Here is a 24,840-nt window from a genome sequence, read left to right on the forward strand (position 1 = left end):
TTTTTTTTTTTTTTTTTTTTATCGTGGTTATTTCGGCGCTTTTGTAAGGTCCATCGTATTCGGAACGATACGAATAATTCTACATCGGCTCTGAATTAAAGGTGGAATTATAGAAAGTTACACGTCGGTCTCTACTCGCGCGGTAGGAGCTGAACAGTTGGCCAGTAAACCTCCCCTTATTCAATGTCGCTACAATAACAAACCACCTCTCGGTTATCCGTACGTCTGCATTTCCCTCGGGGATTCACGGCACATTCAGGCATCGAGGCCAAGTTCAAACTATATATACGTGTACATATATATAACGCGGTTTTCTAGAGACGAGTAATCTGTAACGATTATATCGCGCGTGTATATTAAAATTTTGTTAAGAATATTTAAAACGTACTTTTCGTTATTTCTTAAAATACGACAGCTCAAGATAATTTATTTGCGTTTCTAAAGTAATCTAATTACTTATTAATGTTTCAAACCTTTTTTTCAATAAATTATTTTTTTTTTTAATCTATTTTAAATTGCGACGCGCGCAAAAAAGTGTTAGAAGCGAAATAAACGCGGCAATGTTAATAAAGCAGTTTAGTTGAGGCGACGGTCTACTCACCTTTTTCTCCGTCAGCTTCTCGCATCTCCTCATCTTGCAGATCTGGTGGCTCTTGTCGTTTCTGCACGGCGCGCAATCCCCGCAGTTGTCTTTACGCTGGCAGCCGATGCACTCCCCGCATCTTTTTCGCTTCTTCTTGGCTGGCTTGTCCCCGAGACCGCCGTCTCCATCGCCGTCGGTCATACCCCCGCCGAGATGATGCACCCCGCGATTCGCGGTGGACGAGACTGCGGCGACCTGGCCGGAGCTCTCCACGTTGCCGGCGCCGGCGGCACCGCCACCGCCTCCGCCACCGTCTTCCGACTCCATAGAACCGGCGCGAATTTTTCTGCGCTCCTTTTTACGGCCGTCGATGCCGATCGGTCGCGAGGTCGGGGAAGAGTCGAGCACCGTCGACATCGGGTTTTGGAAATTTGCGTGGTGCAGCTGCGGATACTCGGGCTTGACCACGGTCAGCACCGTGTGATGCGGATGACCGGGCGGAGGTGGCGGGAACGCCTGGACCGGACTGGAGCCCAAGAGCTGTATGTGACGCTCGTCGAGCATCTGTTGCTGCAGAGATGGGACATCGCGAGCTTGCACCGGCGCCGGGACCAGCGGATAGCCGACCGCGCCGCGATGCGGATGCGGCGTCGGAAGCGGCGTCCCGAGTGTATGGAAGCTCGGCAGCCCGACGGCCGACGTAACCGGCGGCGAGTGCGAAATCGACGCCGGTGACAGTGGCGTCAATGCCGTCAATTGAGGTTCGGATTCACTTGGGGCGGTGAACTGGCTCGCGAAGCTGGGTAGTCCCTCCGTCCCGCCCTTAGACTCCCAAGGTCTGTACTGGCTCGCCGGGACGACGTCGATCAGCCGGCCGGTCAGGCCTTCGTAGCAGTCCCAGGTCATCAAGCCCGGGCCAACGTCCTGGGCGTGGAGCGTCGTCAGCGTCGTCGAGGTGTCCATCGTATTATCGCCGGCAAAGCTGCTGAAGGGCGGCAGATGCCGCGCCGACAGGTCGCCGGAGCCGACCGTGCCCGGTGAGGTCGCAATCGCCGCCGGAGGGCTCGTCGGGACCCTCTCGGTGGCGACGACCTCCTTCGTCACCTCGGCGCTCATCTTCCTCGCCACGTCATTGCGTCTTCAACTCCTCCACCTTGCCCTTGCGAGTTTTATGTTCCCCACTTGACGGTGCTCTTCCTGGGATCTTCCGAGCAGTTCCTCTCGCTGGGCTGCGCGTCCTCTTACGGTCCGAAGACTCGAGATTATCTAGTCTTCTTCGAGCGGATGATCAACGAAATTCTCGTACGCGACATTTGGTACTTTTCTCGATCAGCAGCTCGGACTCGAGATCCCGTTAATGTGCGGCATCAAATCCTACAGGTCCAAGTTCGTCGACGACCACCGAGGATGAAATCGTCTGTAAATTGGCATCCGCGATATTTGTGCGAATCCTTATCTTGAAATAGATTCCGGAGTAGTTACGTTTGCCTGGAACTCGCTCGTGCGTCTCGGTCGCACGATAATCTTCCAGGTAATTGTCTATTCTTCGATATTACGCTCGTTCTCTCCTTCTTCCTTTTGCTTCTGTCTATCTATATCTTTAACTCTGCGTCGTTTTGTACTCAACAGGTTTAGGCTACGAACTGAAGTAGATCGGTTGCTCTGGGAGTTGTTGTAGCGAATCGTCCGATTCCTCCCTTTGTCTGCTTCTTCTTCTTTTCGCCTGGCGAAAATCTGTCACATGACGCGTCCAGTTTAAAAAATGCACTTATATTTTACGGCTATTTCTATAAACCTCTACAAAATTGTATGCCGGCTCGCTTAATTAATCTGGCTCTGACGAAGAAATCGGTGTGTGTCTCACTATTATTTCACTTGACGAGAGATTATCGTTATTCGATGAATGATTAATAGAAAAAAAATGGTAGATTCTTTGGTTTACGGTCCTGCTCTCGCACTGTATTCCTCGGTCGCTCTTTCTTTCTCTCTCTCTCTCTCTCTCTCTATCTCTCTTTCCTTTTTCTGCGTTTTTTTTTAATATTTTTTATTTAAATGTTGTACGTTTGCACTCGATCGCGTTTATTCTTATGAAATTTGTAGATAACACTGCGTGTGTTCGCCTAAAAATTTTTTTTTTATATTCCAAGATAAAATAAATCTTACTTTATTCTACTTTACTCTTTCGCTCTCTCTCTCTCTCTTTCTTTCTCTCTGCTACAATGATCACTTTCACTTTGCTTTTCTTTCAATTTGGCACTGGCGGACTTGTTTATTTATTTGTTTGTTTTTTAATCTGTTTCTTGTTTTCCTTTTTTTTTTTTTTAGTTAGATATACTTTGTACACTTATTAGCTAATATAGCTCTTAATCATTTGTCTTCTTCTGAACCTAAGCTCATGGGATATCTTCTTCTTTTTTTTTTTTTTTTTTTTTGTGTGTTCCTTCTTTAAATCGATATAAACATACTAATTACATATTTCTTTCGCGTTTTGTAAGAAAATAGAAATCACTTGAGGTTAATGTGGCTTGTTAGAAGGCGGTTGATTTGTACGATCTGAAACAGAGAAGCAGAGGGATTCGTCTATCAGATTTGTGTCAATTTTCGGCGAGGATAAAGTAAGAAACATTTTTCCGCGCGACGGAACGGTCGTTCGATCACGTACTGAGGGTGGAGGAATCGACGGGAGGGTAAATAAAAATGTGCAAAAAATTAATTAGAAAGAAAAAAAAAAGAGAAAAAAAAATTAATTGGTGCCGGTAAACGTGGATCAGCGAAAACGTTACGTCACGCGACCGGGAACGCGCACGTGATGCAAGACTATGCGAGAATGTGTGACAGACGTTGCTTATAACGTGACCATCGCTAAGCCAAGGCTACTATTACGTTCGGCGGTGATATTCGCACACCGTCTCATACGCGCGCTTTGATACTCGCGTACGTTACGCCTAGCCATTTCATTCACGTTGCTTAGAAGACCGACGGTGGCTTTGAACTTGTGTCGCATCATTCCGAGTGGAGCAACTCGATCGAAGACGGAACAGACGGGCGTGTCATTGACGATAAAGACCTTTTCGGCTAAATCGATAATTTAGGACTTCAAAATTAAAAATATATTTAATTCGATGGACTTGATAAATCTGTCTCGCCGAAAGAAAAAAAAAATAAAATAATTAATGCCTCGAGCGACAAAATAAATTGCAGCTAAATTTTAAAGGCAACCGTGAAAGTCTCGTCGCCGTCGTTAAAATCGGGCTGCTAGCCCTCCGCAAAATATCGATCGATGTTTATTCTCTCGTTCTCTCGCTGCTCCTCTTTCTCTTGTCCGTCTCCTCTCGCTCCTTTCTCTTCCTTTTCTCCATCTCTTTCTCTCTCTCTCTCTTTCACACACCCACATACACAACCGTGACGGCGCACAGCACGGAGCAACTCCCTCACAGGGTGGCGAAAACAGAGAGAACCCGGGCTCGTTCTTCACGTACAATTTAATCTCAGACGTATAATTTTTCGCGCAAACAAAAATCGACGGGCGCGCTCGGGCCAGGCAAAAATTGCGCGCGCGTTGCTGGACCGGTCAGCCCGTCTCGATACGCCGCAGACGGGAATCTCGTCGCAAGTAAATTCGTCTCTCTTCCGCTACCCTGTATGTGATTGCAGGTAACGTGCGCGTGCGACGGCAAGCATGGCTTTCGCGAAGCACGCAGATGTATAGACAGCGATAGCTCCCGCTATGTAGCGGTTGCTTTTCCATTCCCCGCCCCACCGTCCCCGTTTTCCGCCCTCGAACTCTAATAGCTTTACAGCTGTGACCGCCCGGTGCTTTCGCTATCGCTGGAAACTTGCACTGTCGTTTGGCCGGCACTTTCGCTCGCGGCTTGACCTTGCGAAAGATGCCTCCATTATTTCGCGCTGCACGCGAGTGATACCGTTCACTTTGCGCGCACGCTAATACGTGCACCCCAACACGCTCGCCGCGCATTTATCAACGCAGAAAAATTGCGGCTCTATTTTAATTTTTTCGCGGAACAGTTTCGCGGTTTAATTTGTTGCAACTCGCGGATTCGTAGCCGCCGTTGGGACTTTTGCAGTTAACGTCGGGTATTTACGCGATGGAAATAATAATCCGCGCGATCTGAGCGTAGATTCGTAATTAATCGACACGCCGCTTACGCGGATAAGCGATGATTGAGCCGCTCGGATGCATTTCGTAGGATAACCCTTCAGAGGGTTCTCGTCTCAGCGATTGAACTTTGTTAATACCCATAAATCTTGGTCTACACTGAATATCGCGAACTTTAGTCTTTAAAGGTCGCGAATCTCTTGGCGATAGTGCGAGCATAAATTCTGGATAGTGGCGCATTATTCTTTGTTTGAAATGACGACTTCATACAAGCCGAGTAACGAGATAAGGATAAAACGAATCTAATTAGAAGTAGAAATATAATAAAATGAAGACATCTCTTTGACTTGCACGATTTTTCAAGGATCCCCGTTTGTTTCTGCGAACGATTAAATTATATTTCATTCAGTACTTTACGCTTTCAAGTATATAAAATTAATTCACGTCGAACGGAAATATTGTAAGGGACAGACGACTCGAAGTTTCTTCTTTCTATAACTTCACGCGTAAAAATAATTCGACACCCGTTAGCTCTCTATCTCCGGTTGCACTTTCGTCGAATCGACTGTAGGTGCATGTACAAAAATTCAATCTCACCGTCGCCCGCCGTATATAGGGTGATTTAAAAAAAAATCGTGCCCGAACCGTTAAGTTTCTATCGTTGAACGAATCTACTGTTTTCTCTGAAGGAGCATTCGATCTACGAGTTAACTAACGAAGTACCGGAGCTGCTAAAAATTAGGATACCTCAGTTTACGTTCCGAAGTGAATCGAAATATAAGAAATAAAGGATACCCTTCTCGTTCTCGTTTCATAAATTTTTCACCGAGATAGAAAAACCTCGCGCCTCCGTCTCCGGACAATGAAATTTGGCGAATTAGCACGTCACAATAAACCTTTTGATTGAGACTTTCAAGAAAGGAGATATGGAATTCCGCGGAGAGCAGAATGCGGGCATTGAAGGGACACCTTTTTCGGGACACTGCGTATAGCCGCGGTAGAGAACGAGTCGTTTGCGGATTCTTTCGTCCGCGGCGAAGCGCAGGACGCAAATTCCGAGAAGCGCATATAAACCAGCTGCCATAGAGACCCGGAGATTCCACACGCTTGGAATTAATATTAGCCGTGCGTCGCTAACGCGAACGTCGGCGGGAAAAATCGTGCCTGGGCCGTCGATTCGCGATCTGATCCGCGGACATTCCGTTCGGCACGACGTGAGAAAACCGGCCCTCCCTCACCTGTCGCCAAAAGGATTAATTCAAACAATAATTTTAATTCGCGAATTCCGCGCTTAGAGTCCCACCGAGTAATGCAGCCGATTACAGAAACTTGCGCGAGCGTGAAGACAAAGGCCGTGCGTCGAATCTTTAAATATATTGCAATAATTTTGCGCGCAGAAGCGGCTCAAGTTTCATAACACTTGTGTCGTTAACTTCGGGCTGGCCCTCGAGAATACGAGCCCCGCGCTGTTTTGCCGCATATCGGGGAGAAAAAAAAAAGGGGTAAAACGGCCCATGGGCCATTTTTGCCGCGGCGTAATGCCGAAATTAGCGCGATGCCATCGCGCAGAAGGCGGATTAACGCGCGAGAAAAGGAAGAACGTGCCTTTGACGCTCAAGCTCGACTTAAAACCTTTCGGAGATTTTCGGACGATTTCACACTCCGCCACGGGCTCAAGTAAAGCGGAAATTATATAATATCCTTCAGCCGACTAATTATACCGTTCTTTATCGAATAAATTAGAATCGTGGCGCGCGTTGCACGCGGAACAAACGATTTTTACCAAGTCGATCGAACGCGCCTGAAAATATTTGATCGTCGACGGCGGAGGAAGAAAAAAAAAACGAAAAAAAAACAAACGGTGGATCGTGGAAGAAGAAATTCATCCCGACGGAGCGTCCTCGATGCAACGCGGACGCCGCGGACGAATGGGCCGCGCGTACACGAAGAGCCGGGTGCGTGTGCGCGTGCACATCCGTGGGACCTTGAATCAAGCGGCCTTTGTCGCGAGAGAGCCGAAGAGCTCGGCCGGCGAAAGTGTACCCGAAGCTCCCTCCCATTTTTTTTTCCTTTTTTTCTTTTTTTTTTTGCTCGCGGTCGTCGAGCGCGCGCGAGCGCCGCTCATTTTTGCCCTCTTCCTTCTCCCGAGCCACGGCTGCCCGAGGTTGCCGAGGCTGCTCCGGAACTCCCTGGAGCGACGGAAACGGATGGAAGATGCCGTTTATTATTAGATTTCGACTCGTCCGATTCCCTCAAGGCGTCGCGGACGGCTGATGACGATCGCGCGTCGGCGCTAATCGGTAACGGCGGGATGACAAGCAGGACTTTATTGACAGCGACGTGTCTCGCGACGCGGTCGGGTCTCGCCTGGTGAACTGGACCTCTCCGTGGCGCTTGGTCCTTCGCGGCAAACGGGGAGAGATAAGAGGAGGCGCGTGAATTTCTTTACCAGAACTCGGGGACTTCCTTAAACGACGTGTTAGCGGCACGGATCTTCCTGCCTTCCACCGCAGATTTCATTGGACCTCACAATCGTGGCCGCGGGTCCCGGCCGAACGGACGGATCGCGGAAACAAAGAAGCCGCATCGGGGGATCGCCCCGTGGACGGGGACGCGGGCGAGTTCGCGGGCCGGCGGACGAGAGTCGAGCACACGAGGGTGGGTGGGAGGACCGGGCACTTGGGCTACTGTCGAGTCCACCCGGTTGCCAACCAACGTCGAGGTCACTTGTTGCTGTACGCTTTCGCGGAACGGTGTCGCGTAGAGCTCGCGACGCCCGCGGGTTTCTTCCTGATCCCGTCCACTCCGGGACGGTGTTGTAGGAAGATAAAGAAATTCGGTCGCGGTCAAGACGCGTTGTTTGACAGGCGCGCACGCATACGCGACGCATTCGGCCGCGCACTGATTCGCGCGCGCTAGCGCACGCACGTTCGCCGGCCGGCCGGCCGGCTGCGCGCTCTTCGTGTGCACAATGTACCGGGTGTCTTGGCCGTTCGCCGGCCGCAGGAAAAAAAGAGATAAGCCGGGCTGACCAGCTGGACCGCGCGGGACCCCTGAAAATTCACCGAGCAAAATTTCCACGCGTTTCCGAAACGATCCTACTTTCGGCCGCGGGAAACGGGGGGCAAAGAGCGTCTCTGCCAGGACGACGTCGGTGGCGAATGAATATGTTCAAAAACGAGGACAGTCCACCCTGTGAGTGCCCAAGCTGCGTGCGTGCACGAGCGCATGCGCGCGCGTTCTTTCTCTTTCTCTCTCTCTTTCTTTCTTTCGTTCTTTCTTTCTCTCGCGAGATACCGCAAAGTACGTCGTGACGACGTTACGAGCATCGCGTACGAGAGCCGGTCACACGCTCGTTTACAAACGGCGGCGACGAGGAGAAGGCACGACGGCGACGAGGACGGCGACGAGGATGGAGAAGACGGCGGAGTACGCGACGACACGCATCGTAAAACACGCATATCTGGCGTAGATGCGTAACGGTTCGCGTTAAGGGTAGGGGGACAAACGCAGGCCGCACGGGGGACGAAAGGGGGGCGGCGGGAGGGCTTTCGCAGCGTTAAACCCACCCACACAGGCGCGCGATATCGGAAATGATATAAAATTGCGTCGAGCGCGACGCTGATATTTAAATTGGTTCGCTAAACCACGGATTAATGCGCGCAACGACGTCCGAGCCCACGCACAGGCTTCGAGAAAAAAAAAAAAAAATATTGCTACGTAAAAGAAAAAAAAGAAATACTCCGATAAACGAAAGGTCCCTTGGCGGCTGCATAGAGCTTTTTTCCCTTGCGTCTCTATTTTTTTTTTTTTTAATAAATCTCTTGGTTGCAATTAAAATTAAATGCATATTATACGAATGACTCTACGGTCAAATAATTTAGTCTAAAAGAGATATCCAAAAGCGATAGCTCGAAAGGCGATAGAGAGCTGTTGAGGTGATTTAATTTGGTTACTTAAGACTGATTTTGAAAGTCGAGTCATATTGATAAACTTGCTCCCGTTTGTAGACATTGATTGTTAAAATGCGTCAAGTCTTTAATACGCTAGTTAGAAAGTAGTTTCGTGCTGTATATACGCGTTTAATTAAATATATGATTTATTACAGAAGGGAATGTATACGGAAGAAAATTAAAACGAGTTAGAATTTTAAATAATTAATTCACAAATATTTATATATTAATTTTTTAAAAATATATTCCTGAGGCGTTCGTCTATCGTTGGGAAGAACAAGCGAGATCTGCCTCGCTCGCGTCTTCTTTTCCACGAAAAAAAAAAGGACAAAAAAGTAAAAAAAAAGAAAAAAAGAAAAATAGACTTCTTAGAACGGCGCTACAGTTTTCAAAGTTCTCAAACTATTCGTGCTCCGCGTTTCCGAAGCGATTACCAAGTTTTTCTCGATAATTCTTTCCGTCTCCATCTCTCAGCAAGTTTATCGTAATCCGACACTACTTTCTACTAGCCAAACTGCGTCGCTCGTTCACGATCTTCAATTTAAAAGCCAATAGAGTCGGCCAGCTGAAAGATAATGTTACCGTTGACAATGACAAATCCTATCCTTTCGCCTCGATAGTGAGAAATGGAAAACTATTCGTCACTATAAATCGTAATACTCCACTTGAGACGATGCCGATGCTTATTCCCATCGGGGTGGCACGCGGAAGTCGTGTCGCGAGTACTTGAATTATCAAACGTAAACATATCGATCGGATATTCGGGGGGGAGTAGGGGGATGGGTGGAGGAACTCGCGCTCACCCCCGCGACGCAAACGAGTGACAGATCGAAACGGGCGAGACTTGACGTTTCCAAATACCGCCCGGCTTTACGCGGCGGTGCAATCGTTAAAAAAGGAAAAAAAAGAAGAAAAAAAGTAGAGGCGGCGGTCGCGTCTCGAGGGCCTCCAAGGGCCCGGGTTTGCGCGGGTCGCTGACGGAAACGGAATAATGCGTGCGCTAAGAACCTGTTTCCCACACACACACACACGCTGCGGTGCGTAAGTCGAGCCTAGGAGGGAGCGGATTCTTTCGGGGAGGTACGCGCCGGTCGTCGTTGTCCCGGTTCTCACACGTCCCGACGGCGACGCCGACGTCGGCGTCGGCACACGTACACGCTTCTCGTTTGGCGCACCGCGAGACTCGTGAAACTTTCGCAGCACGATACGTGCATGCCGTGTTCGAGGACACTACCGTGAAACCGCCGCCGGCTAGCACGGGAGGCGTTGACGGCGACGGCGACGGCGGCGGCAGCAGCCGACAGTGGTGGTGGAGGGCGACGGTAGTGGTGGTTCCTACGATTTCACTGGCGGTGCCTAGTGCCGGCGGTGGAGGCGACCAAGTGGTGGTGGTTTTACCGATGGCGATACTGATCACACTAAAACTTTCGACGAAAATGCATAGGTACCACAGGCAGGCAGGCCCAGCGGCTTCCGCATTGTGCTCCCTGGCGGGCCCGGCCGGCCCGGGTCGCGCTCAATCTTTCGTCCTTCGGAATACTTTTCAAATTGCAATCGGCAACTCGATAGCATATATCTATATGCGTATATGTATAAAATCCACGCCACTTTGTTAAATAGTCGGTCCGATTAATTTTAAAATGGCGCTGGCGGAAGTCGAATCGCTCAAAGTGGCTGGTCCCCAAGTCGAAGTTGGCCGGGCCGAAGGAAAAGGCGACTGCGATGTTATCTCTCTCGATTGCGCGCTCCCCCTTCGATACCTCCCCCCGCGCACTGTTCCAAAACTCGGTGAACGCACTCCACCAGCGGGCGATCGCGGGCTTTCTTCGCGTGCTCTATCGGCGCGAGGCCTCCGCGAAGTTCCTCTTTTAATTTTAAATCAAACGGATATCGTAGCCGGCAAGTGTCCTCGCGGCTATCCGACTACTCACGGTTGCTCCAGATTAATAATTCCTCTTCGCTCTTTACGTTCCCCTTTGTCCGTCGCGGGATCCTGGACCGTTTTCGCGCACCACCGTTACTTCCTAAATCTACACGCGCGGCGATTCCCCTCGGCGGTCTCTTTCTCTCGCTCACGCATTCATGCAAAGACGCACACCACCCTCATACCGTGTACGCTGGGCGTCGCACGTTGGAGAAGATAGGACACACGACGCGCCGGCCGGCCGCTCGTTGGCCCACGACAGAACGAACGAAACTGTATCTACCTTTGGTTTGGCGGGCTGTCCTGTGCTGAGTGCGGGGTATCCGCCGCGCCGCGCGCCTGCTGTGGGCTCTCTCCGATTAGTGCTGGTGGTGGCGGTAGTACTAGCACTAGTAGTAGTGATAGTAGTAGTAGTAGTAGTGGGTAGTCTTTGTTTATGTGTCCGCACGCGGACTCGCTCGCTCGCTCGCCCGTTCACAGCTGCCCGCTCGTTTTCGTCCGCTCGTCTTACGCGCGATTCGGCCAAGCTCGGCACTTGTCGGCTGTCATCCTGCTCGCCGTGGCGGGAACCCAGGACTCCAGCCCCCAGGACTACGGCGCGGTCGGCGGGGTGAGCGCGGAGGTACGGGCAGGGGAGGAGAGAACGAACTTGGCGGAGCTCGCGGAGCGGGGCTCCGGCCGATGCACGTGTGCTACGAGGGTTGGCGAGGGGGTGCGGGGAGAAGAGCACGGGGTGGAGTCCGTGGATAGGGTTGGGGATTGCGCAAGCGCGACGCAACCCCTCGCGGACGGACGAGCGCGCGAGTGGAGTGGACGACCGACGAAGGGAGAGATGCTGCGAACCTGCCTCGCTCGAGCAGCTTCCTTTTTCTTCCGTTCCGGGTGGCCCTCGACGTTCCTTCGACCTCCGCGAGCCTCCGCAGCATGCATCCGCTAAGAGAAGCCGCGGATAGCTGCGAGAGCTCCGTTTTTCTTGAGAATATATAAATATATATTTTTTTTTATCTCTATCATCGATACGTAGCTAATTTAACTCGCCAAGATTGCGCTTCGTAAATTATTTCGAGTAATATAAGTTTTTTTTTATCTCGTTTCCACTTTGTGGCTGTAGAAAATTTTGGAAACGGTTACAGTATCGCTCGTGCTCTTCACGAAATTATGCTCCAGTTTGCGGGTTACTTGATTCCTTTTCCGGGACTCGTAAAAGAAAAAAAAGAAAAAAAAAAAAGGAGAAGAAAGAAAAAACCGAGAGCGCTCGTAAAACGGAGCTAGGCCTCGGGTACTTTCATCCCTCGAGCAACCAATCGCGGCCCTCGGAAAGCTCCTTTCTCCCCCCTATCTCGAGGACTAACGATTTATTTCAGCGACCTCTCGGATTCGATATCAACGACTTTTCGGGCCCCGGGGCGAAACGCAGCTTCGGCGTAACCCTTCCTACGAATTTCTCACCTTCCACCCCCTCGGGTGCCGAACAATTTCGGAAACCGACAAGTTTCGCGAGGTGAAGTAACGCGGCGCGCGGATGTGGAAAATAAAGCGGGCGGGATTACCGCTGCTGGTTCCGTTTAGGGCTCCAGGACACGTGTTACAGGACGATAATGTCGTCGTATTCTCCCTGGCGTGGAAATCTCGGTGTTCGCCGCGCACCGCCGTTGCCGACTTCTCATGAGGGTACGACGAGATGTTTATCCGAGGTGTTCACGCACCAGGGACGCGGATACGGGCGTAATTTTTTTCAACGGATACTGCGCGCACATTCGCTGCGGGTATATTCATTATTTTATAGATTATTGCGTTTATAGTAAAGCCAGATGTCGAGTGCCGCGGCAATTTTAATCTTACGATCCGTTGCTAGTTCCAGCTCGGCGTGATCGTCGTTGAAAAACAAAGGCGTCGTCGAAGGACCCTGCGTTCGCGATAAAAAATTGAGATTACGATTTACGTAACTCGATTGCCGCTTAATATCGTCGCTATCACCGTTTATTTCGTCGTATCAGCCACGTGTTCGCGATCGAAGCGTTTTCGCAAATCCCTATCGACTCGCGGAATGGCCCGGGGCCAAGTTCATCCCAAAAAGCCCTTCTGCCCGAGTTTCCCAGATCCCCACTGTCGACCGGGCTCTGTCTCCCGACTTTCGTGCGTGTGCGACTGGGAAGAGCGGACCGCACGCACGCACGCACGCACGCATGCATTATCCAAAAGCTCGGCTAATATACGGAGGCTCGATTAACATGACAATGGTGAGCCGTGCATGCAGATATAAATTAATACGTATTCTTCTTCCTGGTGGAAGGACTGTGGTTCACTGGCGTCGTCGAGTCCCTTTCGCGCGTAATGACGCGATCGCTTGATAGATCACCCTTTCGGCTCTAACTAGATCGCGTTGTGCTTCATCAAATTTATCTCTTTCTCTCTTCTTCTCTCTCTCTTGTTTGTAAAAAGCGAATTGAGCGTAGTCTTTCCGCGCCAGCCTATTTTGCAGCTTCGCATGAAATTCCAAAGGACAGATGCTGCTCGGATCACAATGACACAATAAATCAGTTTATCGAAATCAGGTAGGTAGGAAGCTATGGGCATCGACCTTCTGTCCATCGGGCATTTTATGAACAGCGACTCTCAATATGAGGCTCGCCGCATCGATCGTCCACTTCGGATGCGGCTCTGCTTGTTCGTGAATCGAACGCGGATTTCGTATCGCGTCGGAATAAATTCTAAAAGCCTACCTCGCCCAACTGCAAGATCCTCCGCGCGCTGGCGGCGATGCAAGCGTCGTTATACACCGGGATCAAAATTTGAGATGCGCTTTTCTGGAACGAAATCGCTTGCCTGTGAATCTACCTGACCTTTAACTTCGGTTAGTCGAAGTTCGATGGCAGGACGAAGTCCGTGGAAACATTTTATCGCCTCTCAGCATCTTTTCAACCGCATCGGCCGTTTCGGCCGTCGCAAATTTTCTTCAATTGAAAATTATTCTCTATTGAGTAACGTCGTTAGTCTTTCGGTGCGGTCTCAAAAGATTATAATTATTTTTAGCATTAATAATGTATAAAATAAATACAACTTTACGGCTTTACGAGAATACAAAAAAAAAATTCTAATTATGCGTGCTTCAGGCTTAAAAATCTCTTAAAGAAATACGCGAGGTTTGAGACATCAATTGGCAATGCATTACGTACGGCAATTCGTTTTGAGAAATATTGATCTGGCGCATCTATGCACCGGTGGAACGGAATCGATCGAATTAAGAAAGTTCGGCCGCTAGTGCATTTCGGTCTTACGGTACGATCTTGCGCCATGTGTGCCGTATTGCGTCAAATACAGTGGTGAAAGCAGCTGCAACGTGACACGCGTCCATTGTCGGTATTTCGTGGGCAACGAAAAATGAAAAATCGTCCCTCGTATTCTCGTCTCTCGCCGTACGAAATCCCTTCGGCCTATGACCTTTGATGTTGCGGGGATATCACCTGGACCGCGGAAGAGAAAGAGAGAGAAAGATATTCTTTGAGAAATTTATTCTCACGGCTTTGATACCTTTTCTTTTTCTTGATCACCCTGTAAAAACTCTTACCTGTACATAAATCGCGTCTGTTTAATTAGAAAAAAAAAAAAAAAACAAGAATCTTTTTAAATAAAAGGAACGAGCGAAAAAGCGGCGCAATTTATTACAGTGTAATTTAATGTATCGTGAAATAAGTAAATTAAAAACTTAATTTAAAATTTGCATTTTACGTGACCTGTAACACCTTGCGCGCGACGGTGATAGACGTGCTATTACAAGCCGAGGATCGGTGAATTCATCGAAGAACCCTAGTGCGAGGGTGCAGGGGTTACTCTAGGTGTTCAAGCGAATTGGGGGTCGCGCAACCTCCCCCCCTCCTTCTCTCTGCATCCAACGCGTGCCATCTTCGATGTAGTGGCTTGCCACTAAATCACCCCAACCAAAAGGGTTTAAATGCTCTTTTTTTTTCTTCTTCCATGCCCTTCTGCAATAGGGTAATAATCGTAGTAGCAGGACATTCGACATTTCCATAAAAAATACGAGACTGTGATATACCGAAATGCCTTTCCTTTTCTTTCCACTTTTTCTTTCGTGCCTCTCGATTACAGCCACACGAGTAGACGTATAATAAGCAAAGTTCTGCTATCCTGAATACTAAAAACAATATCGATTCTTAAATAATACCGCCTGATAAAAAATATGTAGCCGCTGATGTTGTAAAAAAAAAAAAAAAAATAAAAGAGCTTTATCGCAGTAGCAGTTACAATACGCCATATGATGCGCGATTATTTTTTCATGGCGAAGTCGTTAAGAGTTATCTTCATTATGACGGACAACGAATCGTAGCGATATCGCGATCGATACTTTCTCTCGCAGAGGCTCGTTAGAAACATCTGCCGCGACTTGACGTTGTCGTTGCTGCGAGTGGCTGCGGCTGCGAAACATCAGGACAATTTCTACGCATTGTCCTTTTGAATTATTGCTTCCCTCTCTACTCGAATTTTTTTTCTTCTTTTTTTTTTTTTTTTTTTTTTCAAGTCGCTAGATTTATTCTGTAACATCAATCAACCCGCCGATGACAATAATGTTTATGCCGAGTACAAATAAGCCTCCACTATTACATTAACATTTAATTACGTGCCGTATGCAGCTGTTCATAGTAGAATAACAATCGTGGGATTTGATGTGTTACGGGAATAATTAATTTACAGTTGCGTGTTGCAAAGCGAGGCTCTCCGAAGACCGCAAATTAAAGAAGAAATTTCAAGCAGATTAATAAAAACTTAACGTGCTCGTTTTTACTCGGAACAGCTGTCGACACGGTGGACCAAGAGTTCTAGAAAAAAAAGAAAAAAAAATAGAAGAAGAAAAAAGAGAAAAAGAAAAAAAGAGTCGTGACGTTAACGGCTAATTTTCTTGCATATACCTACCCGCGCGACTTTTATCGTATACGTGAACCCGCGAGATTTTCCAGGATTAAGTCCTAATCCCGTTACGTGTGACGAGGAGAGCCACGGTTTTGTAGGAGAAATCATTGAGGATAATCGGTCCGCGCGAGAGATGCTGCATATTACGGGCGATAAAAATTCTGACCTCGGATTAAATTTAGCGCTTTTTTCAGGCGCGCGGCTGTATTTCATTATATGTAATATGATCGATAAGAGATTTTACAACATTTAACGCGCGGCGATGCGAGCGTGTGCGTCACGTACGTACGTCACGTGCTCGTAATGCCGCCGCGAAGTTTGCGGGGCCATCGATCGTCCTGTGCGCGCGGTCTTTCGCGAGTCTCGTTCGCGGCACGTCGCAGGAGGGCCGCGTCTGTGCGCGAGCGTGTAGATGAGCCCGCGCGGGCGTGTGCGTGCGTGCGTGCGTGCGTAAGCGCGCGCACCCGGAGCACGCACTTACGCACGATCGACGCGGATCGTTCGCTCGTTGTGCGTGGCGCGTTACGTTGCCATGACGACCGGTGGCAGTGCCACGCATTGATCGCAGACTCCCGCTCGCTCGCTCGCTCGCTCGGCGGTGCGTGGACTACGGAGTCGAGTGCGTACGCGTAGAGACGCGACGGAGAAAAGAGAGGAGAACGCGAGCGCGCGCGAACACACACGTACCCGCGTAAACGTAGCATGCGCGCGCGTATGCACCACGCACGCACGCACGCACGCACGCAGGCACGCATGCACGCACGCACGCACGCACGCGGAGAGGTAGGCATCGGGGATAATGCGCGTACGAAGCGGACACGCCGGGCTTCCTCGCTCTTTGCGAGGCTTTCTTTCGTGTTTTATAACGACGATTTACAGCGTCCGTTTAAGCCACGGACTATAATCATTATTCTCTCCCGTACAAGCAACGACGATTATTAATTCAGCTCCTCTCCTCGCCTTTGATTTCCCTAGTCTTTAATCGAAACGTTATCGTTAGGTATTCCCCGGTCATGTCGTTTTCAATAGCTCGATCTCCGGATTTTATTTCGGCCTACACCGTGGGCAAGTCTCCTCCGACTGGGATCGAATACGAAACCGAAAAATGAGACGTTCGCGTATCACTTTTCCTCCACCTGCCTCCAACAAATGGCAATTATAAAAGATGAACGTAAATTTTATTTTATTTTATTTTTTCCTAATCCCGCACGTCTCGAGATTTATCTCTGAACGGTTCCGGCTGCGAACTTCGAACGGAACGAGATCCACGAGATCCCAGTTTTTCCTCGCGAACGTGCAATTCAAGGTAATAAAATCGCGTCGCCGCGCCGCGCCGTGCGGTGTCGGCCGAGCAGAAGCGGCAATGGATGAACGAAAGGGTTAGCTTCGAGATTAAAAGGAAGTCACCCCCTGCCCCTCCCTTCTCTTCCATCAATCACAATTATATCCTCTCTCTCCCCTGCTATCGTTCATAATTACTGCTCGTGACTTTATCCCGACGCTCGTAGCTGTTGGTCGACTGGCTTCGGTGCTAGCGCGACAGAAAAAGAGGTGAAGGGAACGCGTGGATGCTCGGAGTGAGACGGAGAGTACAATAGACTTTTGGCACGGAGTTTGCTGTAAAACTCCCCGTCGGGGGTGGCGAAAATCTTGAGAGAAAAAAAAAAGAAAACGAGAGAGAAAATTTCAAACCCTCCGGCCGTATAATTTCTGATCTCGCCGCGGGAAGAAAAATAAAAGAAAAAAGGAAAAAAGTCGGTCGCGTGCTGGCAAAATTTCTACTCGGACGGGTGAAAATATTATCTCGAACGCAATTGAAGGGCGAGCGCTCGGACGCCTTCCGACGACGTCGCAGTTCGCTTTCAGTAAATAATGTCACGGTATTCGATGACGCAGAGCGTTCGCGCGTGCACGGTGCATTAAACGCCACCGATAAACTTACGTCACATTAAAAAAAATTGTTACCGAGCGCCGAAGGTCGCTTTTTTATGCAAGTTCGCTCGGGGGGAAAAAAATATCATAGGTAAAGTCTGTGCCGTCAATGGTGACCTTACGCCGGGTCTTTTTACGCACTCCGATTCCGTTCACGCATTTTCACCAAGTGACACGATCGCTCGTGCGAAACAGTGGGGTTCTAATTAATCGCGCGGATTTCACGAAGCTGCGGCCGTGCCCGTACGCGACCGCTGTAAGGTTTTACGATTTTACGTGGGATCGCGCCGGCAAACTTGACCTATCCGATCGCACGTTCAGGAAATGGAAGGCACGGAAGCGGAAATGGGTCAGACATGTGATTTGATACAAGACGCGTGTACGGTTTTGCGCGTCGGGACCGAAGTAACTCAAAGCCTCTGTCAGCATCGAAAAGTACGACCAAAAAAATAAAATTAAATTAAATAAAATTAAAATACACCTATTTAAAAATTAAATATTCGATGTTACCTGCTTATAAAATAGTTTGGTTCATTATTTAAAAGGTTTTATACTCTGTATGTGCACACGGAAAAACAAGCGTATTTCTCTTACCCGCTACCCTTGCCAATGATCGATCGCACCTCCTTAATGGCGCACACATAGCATCTTTTTTTTTCTCTGTTTACGGATTTGTTATATTTCTGTAAACAAGTTCACATCGCGCGGTCCATGTGCTTCGTTCATCATCTTGCAACTTGGCAGGGATCAAAGGTGGCTTTTTCTCTTCCTGAAACGTGACATCTGGAGGCCGTGAATCGGCTCGGAATTTCGATTTAATCTCGTCGGGGCTCCAGATGCGAGGTAAGCCACAGTAAATTATCGCGTCGTACTGTTCGGCGTTTCTACATGCAACGAGTATTAAAAAAAAATATATATTTTATCTTTAAAAAAAAAAAAAAAAGAAAAATGTGATACAAAGTTCCAATTACGTCCCGTGGAAAGTCGAGCGCGAAATATGGGAGATATAATAAATGCGAGATGAAGCACTTTTAGCGATTTAAAAGTTTCTCACGGGCAAGAATTTTCTTAATAGATACATTATCCTTCGCATTATCCGTGCGCCATCGCAGGACGACCTCGCTTCTCCACGGAAGGCCCTTTCGTTCGTCGTTGGCTCGCATACGTTCACGCGCGCGCATATAAACGGAAACCCTTCAAGTAGCCTACCATCCACCTCATGTGTACAGACACTTCTGTCACGCACGAGTGGAGGGAAACGCGTAAGGCACAAGTGCACGCGCATAGTCGCGCCGTGTGTAGGTGCAACGCATTGCACTTATGTACGTGCATGTAGAATTCACCCCTCTTTTCGCTGGACGTAGAGGGATGCCGGGGGGAACGGCGGGGTGGCTCTCGAGCAGGTGCGAGCGAGTGGGTGCGTGCGAGAGAGCGCGGTTTCTCCAAGCAGAACGGAATCTACAGCGAATCCGGAGCTCGCTAAATGGTCCCTCTCTTTCCCGCCCTTGGAAGCGTGCTTTTCAACGACGATTTTTCAGCGTGTCCAGCACCATGACGTTCGGTGAAAAAAAATAAAAAAAAAGAAAAAAAAAAAATAAGAAAAAAGAATTATACGCGAGAATAACAATTCGCGCACAGTTTCTCGCAACGCGGTCTGTCATCGAAGTGAACGAAGCGAATTAAATATTTACGCATCGAAAATATAATCGTCGTCGGGAGTTGTTAAAATTTACGAGCGGCACTTGAACGTTACGGCTCCTTAGAGCTCGCAAAATCGTCGGGCAACAAACGCGAGAAGGATGTCGTGTCACCGCTCAACACTTCCGCAAGTGAAACTTGCGCGTGTTTGACCTCCAGTCCCTCCCCCGTTCATTCCGCCTCTTATCACGCGGCCTTCATCCCTCTCTTTATCTGTCTTTTTTCAACCAAGTGCAACCTGCGAAATCGAGCATTCTTTATTTTATAAAAGGGTCCTCCCGAGTTCTTTCTCGAATTCCTTGAACGTTCGCTATATCCACCTCGATAAGGTGTCGGGTTTCACGCAACATTGCGCTGACTGTAGAGCCGATAAGTCATTTCCGATAAATCGTAAGAATTTACGGCGACCCATCCCGAGTAAACGTTTATCGCTTTTGTTCCTATAAATACAATAATTAATTAACACGATTTTCGTAATTTTAACCAAAACTATAATTAATGTCGATAAGTACTAATAACATATAATTTATTTTTGCTATTTATTCGTATATAAGTAGTGCACGTGAGAGATGCGCTTTTAGGCTTTTATTACATAAGTGCGAGATTTTCTCCCCTCCCCCCGTCGTCTTTTAAATATTATTATTAAATATAAAAAAATGTGCTATATTGTATAAATAAACTTAATCATGGCGATGCAACTATTTGTCGAGATATCCCCCATAAATAACAAAATCTTACATCTTGAAACAATAGAGAACAATATTAATTAACATCACTATATAAATATGAATTAATCTGTAATAATTGTGCGACCTACTTTTGCAAAATTCTGAACCGACGATATCGGGAGATAAATAAGAAAAAAAAAAAAAAAAAATTGAAACGACTGTGCCGCAGTCAATAAAATATTCAAAGGATCCATGTATCTACATACATGTACATATTTGCGCTAAATGCGTGCGACGCAAATGTATGTACATGTAACGTCGTGTGATATTGAAGCAGCGGTATCTTTGAAAAATTCTCCCCTCGTTTATCACAAAGAGAATGTCGAGAGCGTTCATTGACGCCTTTAAGGAAAAAAAAGAAGAAAAAAAAAAGAAGTTACGCCGATTGCTATTTGCAATTAACGATAACGCGCTGACAACGTGAGTTCATCCTGGCCTTAACACCGCTGGTAATAACGCGTCTCGGCAGATGCGTGTTACTCTGGCCGTGCATCGTTCCTAGAACGCTGCATTATCGGTACCCACTTTCAAACGCCGTTGCCAGGCGCGCTCTGTGGTCGCAGAATTACAATCGTCAAGAGAACGATGTCGTACTGAGCCGCGTTTAGCGGCGCTTACCCCCTAACAATGCACCCCGATTTCGCGACCCCGTGGCCGCCGACGGTTCTCAATAATTCGGTATGATCTGGCACGCACAGCCATGCGGGAACCAAAACACGTCGGTGTAAAGTCGATTGCCGCTCCCCTCAAGCGCGACCAGTCTCTTTTGCACGTACTGCTGCTGGCATCTACTCCTGTATCCTTCCGGGATGGAGCATATGCCGTCGCACACGTCTCGCCTACAAGTATAAAGAGAACATGGATATCTCGTCGCTCTCGGCCTCCCTCGAGCGCGATAAAAGTGTCTCGATGTGACACATAAAAAGATGACCTCTTCTCTCTGAGTGGATTGCCGTCGCTCAGAGAGCGCGTTGAAAATTGAAAAGTAAAACGCGAATTAAATTATTAAAATCGCACTTTTAATCCTAGATATACGGGACCGTTCGCGACGATTATTTTATATATCCGAGAAACTTACAAGCATATCACGCTCTTGACGAGCTGCATGTACTTGTCCTGTCCGGGAATGTTCACGACGTACATCCAGTTGCCTTGCTTGTTAAGGGCGGCCTGGGGACCGACGTACTGCGTTCGTGTGGGACACAAGGGAATCACTTCTGGACCTGGGTCTGACTGTCTCTTCACGCGATCGTCTTTAAGCTTCGCGTAGCTCAGCAACGGGTTCACGCTGTAGCTTCGCGGCGCTACCTTGTCGCTCTGCGAATACCTGCTGCATCGTAAATGTAAATCGACTTGGTTTTTTTTAAATAAATCCCGTGCAATATTTCGTACCTGTTCATCAGCCACGACTGGTTCGGCCCGAATGTATTTATAGATTCCTGTGAATAAGCACGATCGATTTGCCGCTGAACGTCTTGGTGATATTTGAGCGTCACTTCCGGGAGGAAAGGATTCCTCTGCGATTCCGGCGCGGAATATTTGTAGCTGTAATTTGATGAATGAAGAAATTTACCTTCGTACGTCAACGTCGGTTTTAGTTTGCTCGTGCTGTCGTTACTTAACATTTTTTTCTTTCCTCTCCTTCTCTCTCTCTCTGTTTCTCTCGCATAAATCAAGATTGAATAATTTGACACGTGTTACGAGTCTTACCTGTAATAGCGGCTGCTATTGGACGGCGGTCCATATACCGAGGCTGGCTCACCTCTCAGAGGAGGAGGCTGCGTGTATAATTGACTGTCGGGCTGTCGCGGATAATCGTAGCCTTGATTATAATCCGGAGGCGATCTTAAAAATACCAGCAATCTAATTAATAATTAATTATACAACATCGCTGTCGCCGACGATAAAAATCAATGCTCCGTTTCACTCCGCGAAAGATCGAATCTTCCGTGCGTACAAGTTCTTCTTCCATAAATATATCGCGATATTTCAGTACTGAAAAATATACCTGTGAGCATTGAAGTCGTCGCGGGATTCATCCTGCAATGCGGTGTTAAAGTCGAAGCTGCATTTGTCGACGAGAAACTTGATAAGTTGTCTGAAAAAAAAAAAAAAAAGAAAAATAAAAATAAAAAAATAAGAAAAAAAGAGAGAGAAAAAGAAAAAAAAAAATTAAAGAAACCGTTAACTTTCGCGACGACGGAGTACAATGTGTTGATAAAAACAAGTGATGCATTCTCCGGAGAATTACGTTCGACCTTTGGCCTCGCACGCGAGCCGAGGTCTTGCCGCAACACGCGCCAAAGCAAAGATACCGGCTATTCTGTCTCTCGGCCAAGATTCGCCTCTCTTCTAGGTTGACAAAAGGTTATTTACGCAGGTGCGTTCTCAATTGGTGCATTGCGCAACTGCGTTGGGCCTGAGCAAGCATTAGCGAAATGACACGCGCGAGTCAATAGGCCGGCTCGAGTCAGCAACTTGATATTTCTGACAATCTAATTGACCGTTGCTCGCGTCGTCTCCGCGCGCATAATTAACGGAAGTGACAGCTGTCGCGGGTTTGTCCGGCTACTAAAATTATGCAATTTGTTGCGGTCGAATAAAACTGTTGCGGTTTATCGGAACCTAATTTTTGCACGCGCGTCGGAAAAAGTAAACTGCACGAAACGAAATGATGTAACGTCGTCAGAGCTGTTCGGCAAACAGTTCTGCCTCGAGCTTAAAGTCCCGCAATCGTTTGTTTCATTATATATTTTGTCGACAAACTTGTTCAAGCGTTTTCGCGAGTGTGCGGCGCGAGGGTTGCGCGCCTTTGCAAATATTTCGGCTAATTACGAAAGAGCGGATTTTTCGCGGAGAAGAAGGAAAGAAGTACCGGTGCTCGCAATGAGACTTGGTTTGAGACCATTGTAACGGGTCCAATAATTATCCAACAGCGTATGACCGCGCCAAGGCCACGGTCATGGTACGCTGAGCAACGATCTCACGGACGTTCTTACATTATAGCGGCCGCTCACTTTACGTAACTCTTCCTAACGTCTTCGGGATGGGATTTGAGCGTGAAAGTGCACGGAGCGATTTGGGAAATCGACTTGCAGCCGACGAGTCACACTCGCGTGCGAGGCATGGGAACGACAGACGGCGGATTACCGACGTTCTCGTTTTTACTCGGCCGCGGTGAAGGAACTCTTCTGGATCACGTCGCACGTGTAAAAGAAAAAGAAAAAAAAAAAGGAAAAAAAAACAAGAAAGAAAAAAAAGAAAGAAAAAAGAAATAATAAAAAATTCGAGGGACGAAAATCATTTTATGGGCGAGAGCTATAAAATTGATTGTGCAAGTCTAATAAGGCGGACCCGATGCTTTCGAAAAAACCGATTCTCACCTCGAGGAGGAGAGGAGACTTTCCCCTCCTGTAGTTTTTTTCAGTAGACGCCCGTCGGTCATTCGTATGCATAGAGGAAGGCGGAAGGTGGACACGGCGAACGCGGCGAAAGGAATATCAACAATTGAAAATGGGTCGACCGGATCGCCGCAGATTTCCACTTGTTGCGTTACCGCGTCGCCAATTCAACGGCGATATTTTTGGGGGAGAGGAAGGGACGAGCTCCGAGGGTACTTACCGAGGATAATGATCCGGGGTCTCGCAGAAGGTCTGCCCTGGCAACGCGCAATGGGGAGTGTGTCCTGGAGGCGCGGGTACGAAGGGCTCGTACTGCGGTCGACCTGGACATCCGTACTCCGTGCAGGGCTCACCCCGGGTAACCATCAAGATAAACTATTGGCACATAGAATAAATAGACATTATTAAACGTATAACGAGACGTTATTTTTTATTTTTTTTTATTTCTTTTTTTTATTTTTAACTCTGCGGGAAAGATTTACTCTCTGCGTGTAAGCACGTGGGAGCATAGCTTGTGCGCGATTTGCGATTGTAATTAAATACAAGATGAAACTTAAGCACAAAATTATTAGCGTGTCGATTAAGCACATTGTAGAACGTGAATGCTTATTGTGAAATATTGCACCGACTTATAATTGATCGCTTATCGGGATACTTCCTGCATGGTACAAACGCGTCGTTTTCACGGCGGTGATAATCAGTTCTGATTCAGCGTACTTGTTTTCAATCAGCAGATTAAAAAAAAAAAAAAAAAAAATGTTGACCATGAAGCAAGATGAGTCAATGAAAGTTGCGATTAAAAAAATGTAGCAAGTATATAATTATAAATTAATGGAAAACGTGTTGAAATTTAGCATTTTAGACTACGGCGCTTTTTTTTTTTTTAACTTATAACGTTGGATCGACCACTTACGATTAATATTAGGTGCCACGCGAACGCCATTTCGATCTATCGTTATGATTCACCCCTCCGTGATAGAACCTTCTCTCCTGTGGTGAACACGGCAGGTGTCTTGGCAGGAAGGAGGCCGCGAAGTCACTTAATTGGCATCGCGTGCTGATCAATCGCCGCGTCAACGTCACCGCTAATAAACGATAACTAACTTGACCCAAGATCGCTGCCCCGAAGACGATCGTTAAGAAACGGAGCCCGGTCAGGAATCGAGCCGACCCGGGTCCCGCGTGCCTTCGAGTTTTTCGGATTTAACGGCCGTTCGCGTTCCGTCGGCAGAGTCCACGTCGACTTTGCGAGGCTTTAAGCCGAGAGAAGGCTCTCGGGATCGATCTTCCTGCGGACGCTACCGTTGCGTAGCCTTGTCGTCGCGCCGACTACGACGGAGCACGGTCGACCATAACGTACGTCTCTCCACTTTTGGCCGGCGTGATTCGAAAGTGTCCACGACACTGGGTCCAGACACTGCCGCGATTCGATTCTACGCGCCGCGAGTCTACCTAGCAACGTGGGATGGGATACGTGGGACATGGCCTGTGCCTGTGCGTTGGCCCCTTCCTCGAGCAGCGTGCACGAGTTCTGCGAGATCTCAGGTGGGGTAGACGGACGCATACTTTCACTAGGGA

At 48.1% G+C, this 24,840-nt stretch overlaps 3 protein-coding genes across 10 annotated transcripts in view; 1 reads left to right on the forward strand and 2 right to left on the reverse strand.

The window, feature by feature from the left end:
* Window positions 1–5,499, reverse strand: part of Tet (tet methylcytosine dioxygenase-like) — a 46,739-nt gene extending 41,240 nt beyond the window's left edge. For 2 of the 3 annotated variants that reach the window (XM_070671413.1, XM_070671410.1), the window contains exon 1: window positions 602–5,498. In XM_070671413.1, the coding sequence (XP_070527514.1) occupies window positions 602–1,699 (1,098 nt within the window). In that variant the 5' untranslated portion in view covers window positions 1,700–5,498. Of the gene's footprint in view, window positions 1–601 lie in introns of all 3 variants that reach the window. The other variant, XM_070671412.1, reaches the window with a different exon arrangement.
* LOC139111274 (endoplasmic reticulum transmembrane helix translocase) overlaps window positions 1–24,840 on the forward strand; it is an 80,132-nt gene that overhangs the window by 46,155 nt on the left and 9,137 nt on the right. The gene's annotated exons all lie outside the window — the stretch shown is intronic.
* On the reverse strand, window positions 2,989–24,263 carry Spz5 (spatzle 5). 5 transcript variants are annotated; one of them, XM_070671467.1, is made up of 8 exons: window positions 24,176–24,263; window positions 23,483–23,637; window positions 21,870–21,959; window positions 21,572–21,706; window positions 21,254–21,406; window positions 20,940–21,188; window positions 20,558–20,700; window positions 2,989–3,136 (listed from the first exon to the last, which is right to left on the reverse strand). In XM_070671467.1, the coding sequence occupies exons 1-8, from the start codon at window positions 24,203–24,205 to the stop codon at window positions 3,099–3,101; spliced, it is 993 nt and encodes a 330-aa protein (XP_070527568.1). In that variant the 5' UTR covers window positions 24,206–24,263; the 3' UTR covers window positions 2,989–3,098. The 5 variants fall into 5 exon arrangements, with proteins under 5 accessions (XP_070527568.1, XP_070527570.1, XP_070527567.1 ...); XM_070671469.1 differs by having other exon boundaries at window positions 20,480–20,700; XM_070671466.1 differs by having other exon boundaries at window positions 20,940–21,191.

Source organism: Cardiocondyla obscurior, linkage group LG23 (genome assembly GCF_019399895.1).
Source record: "Cardiocondyla obscurior isolate alpha-2009 linkage group LG23, Cobs3.1, whole genome shotgun sequence".
NCBI classification, from domain to species: Eukaryota; Metazoa; Arthropoda; class Insecta; order Hymenoptera; family Formicidae; genus Cardiocondyla; species Cardiocondyla obscurior.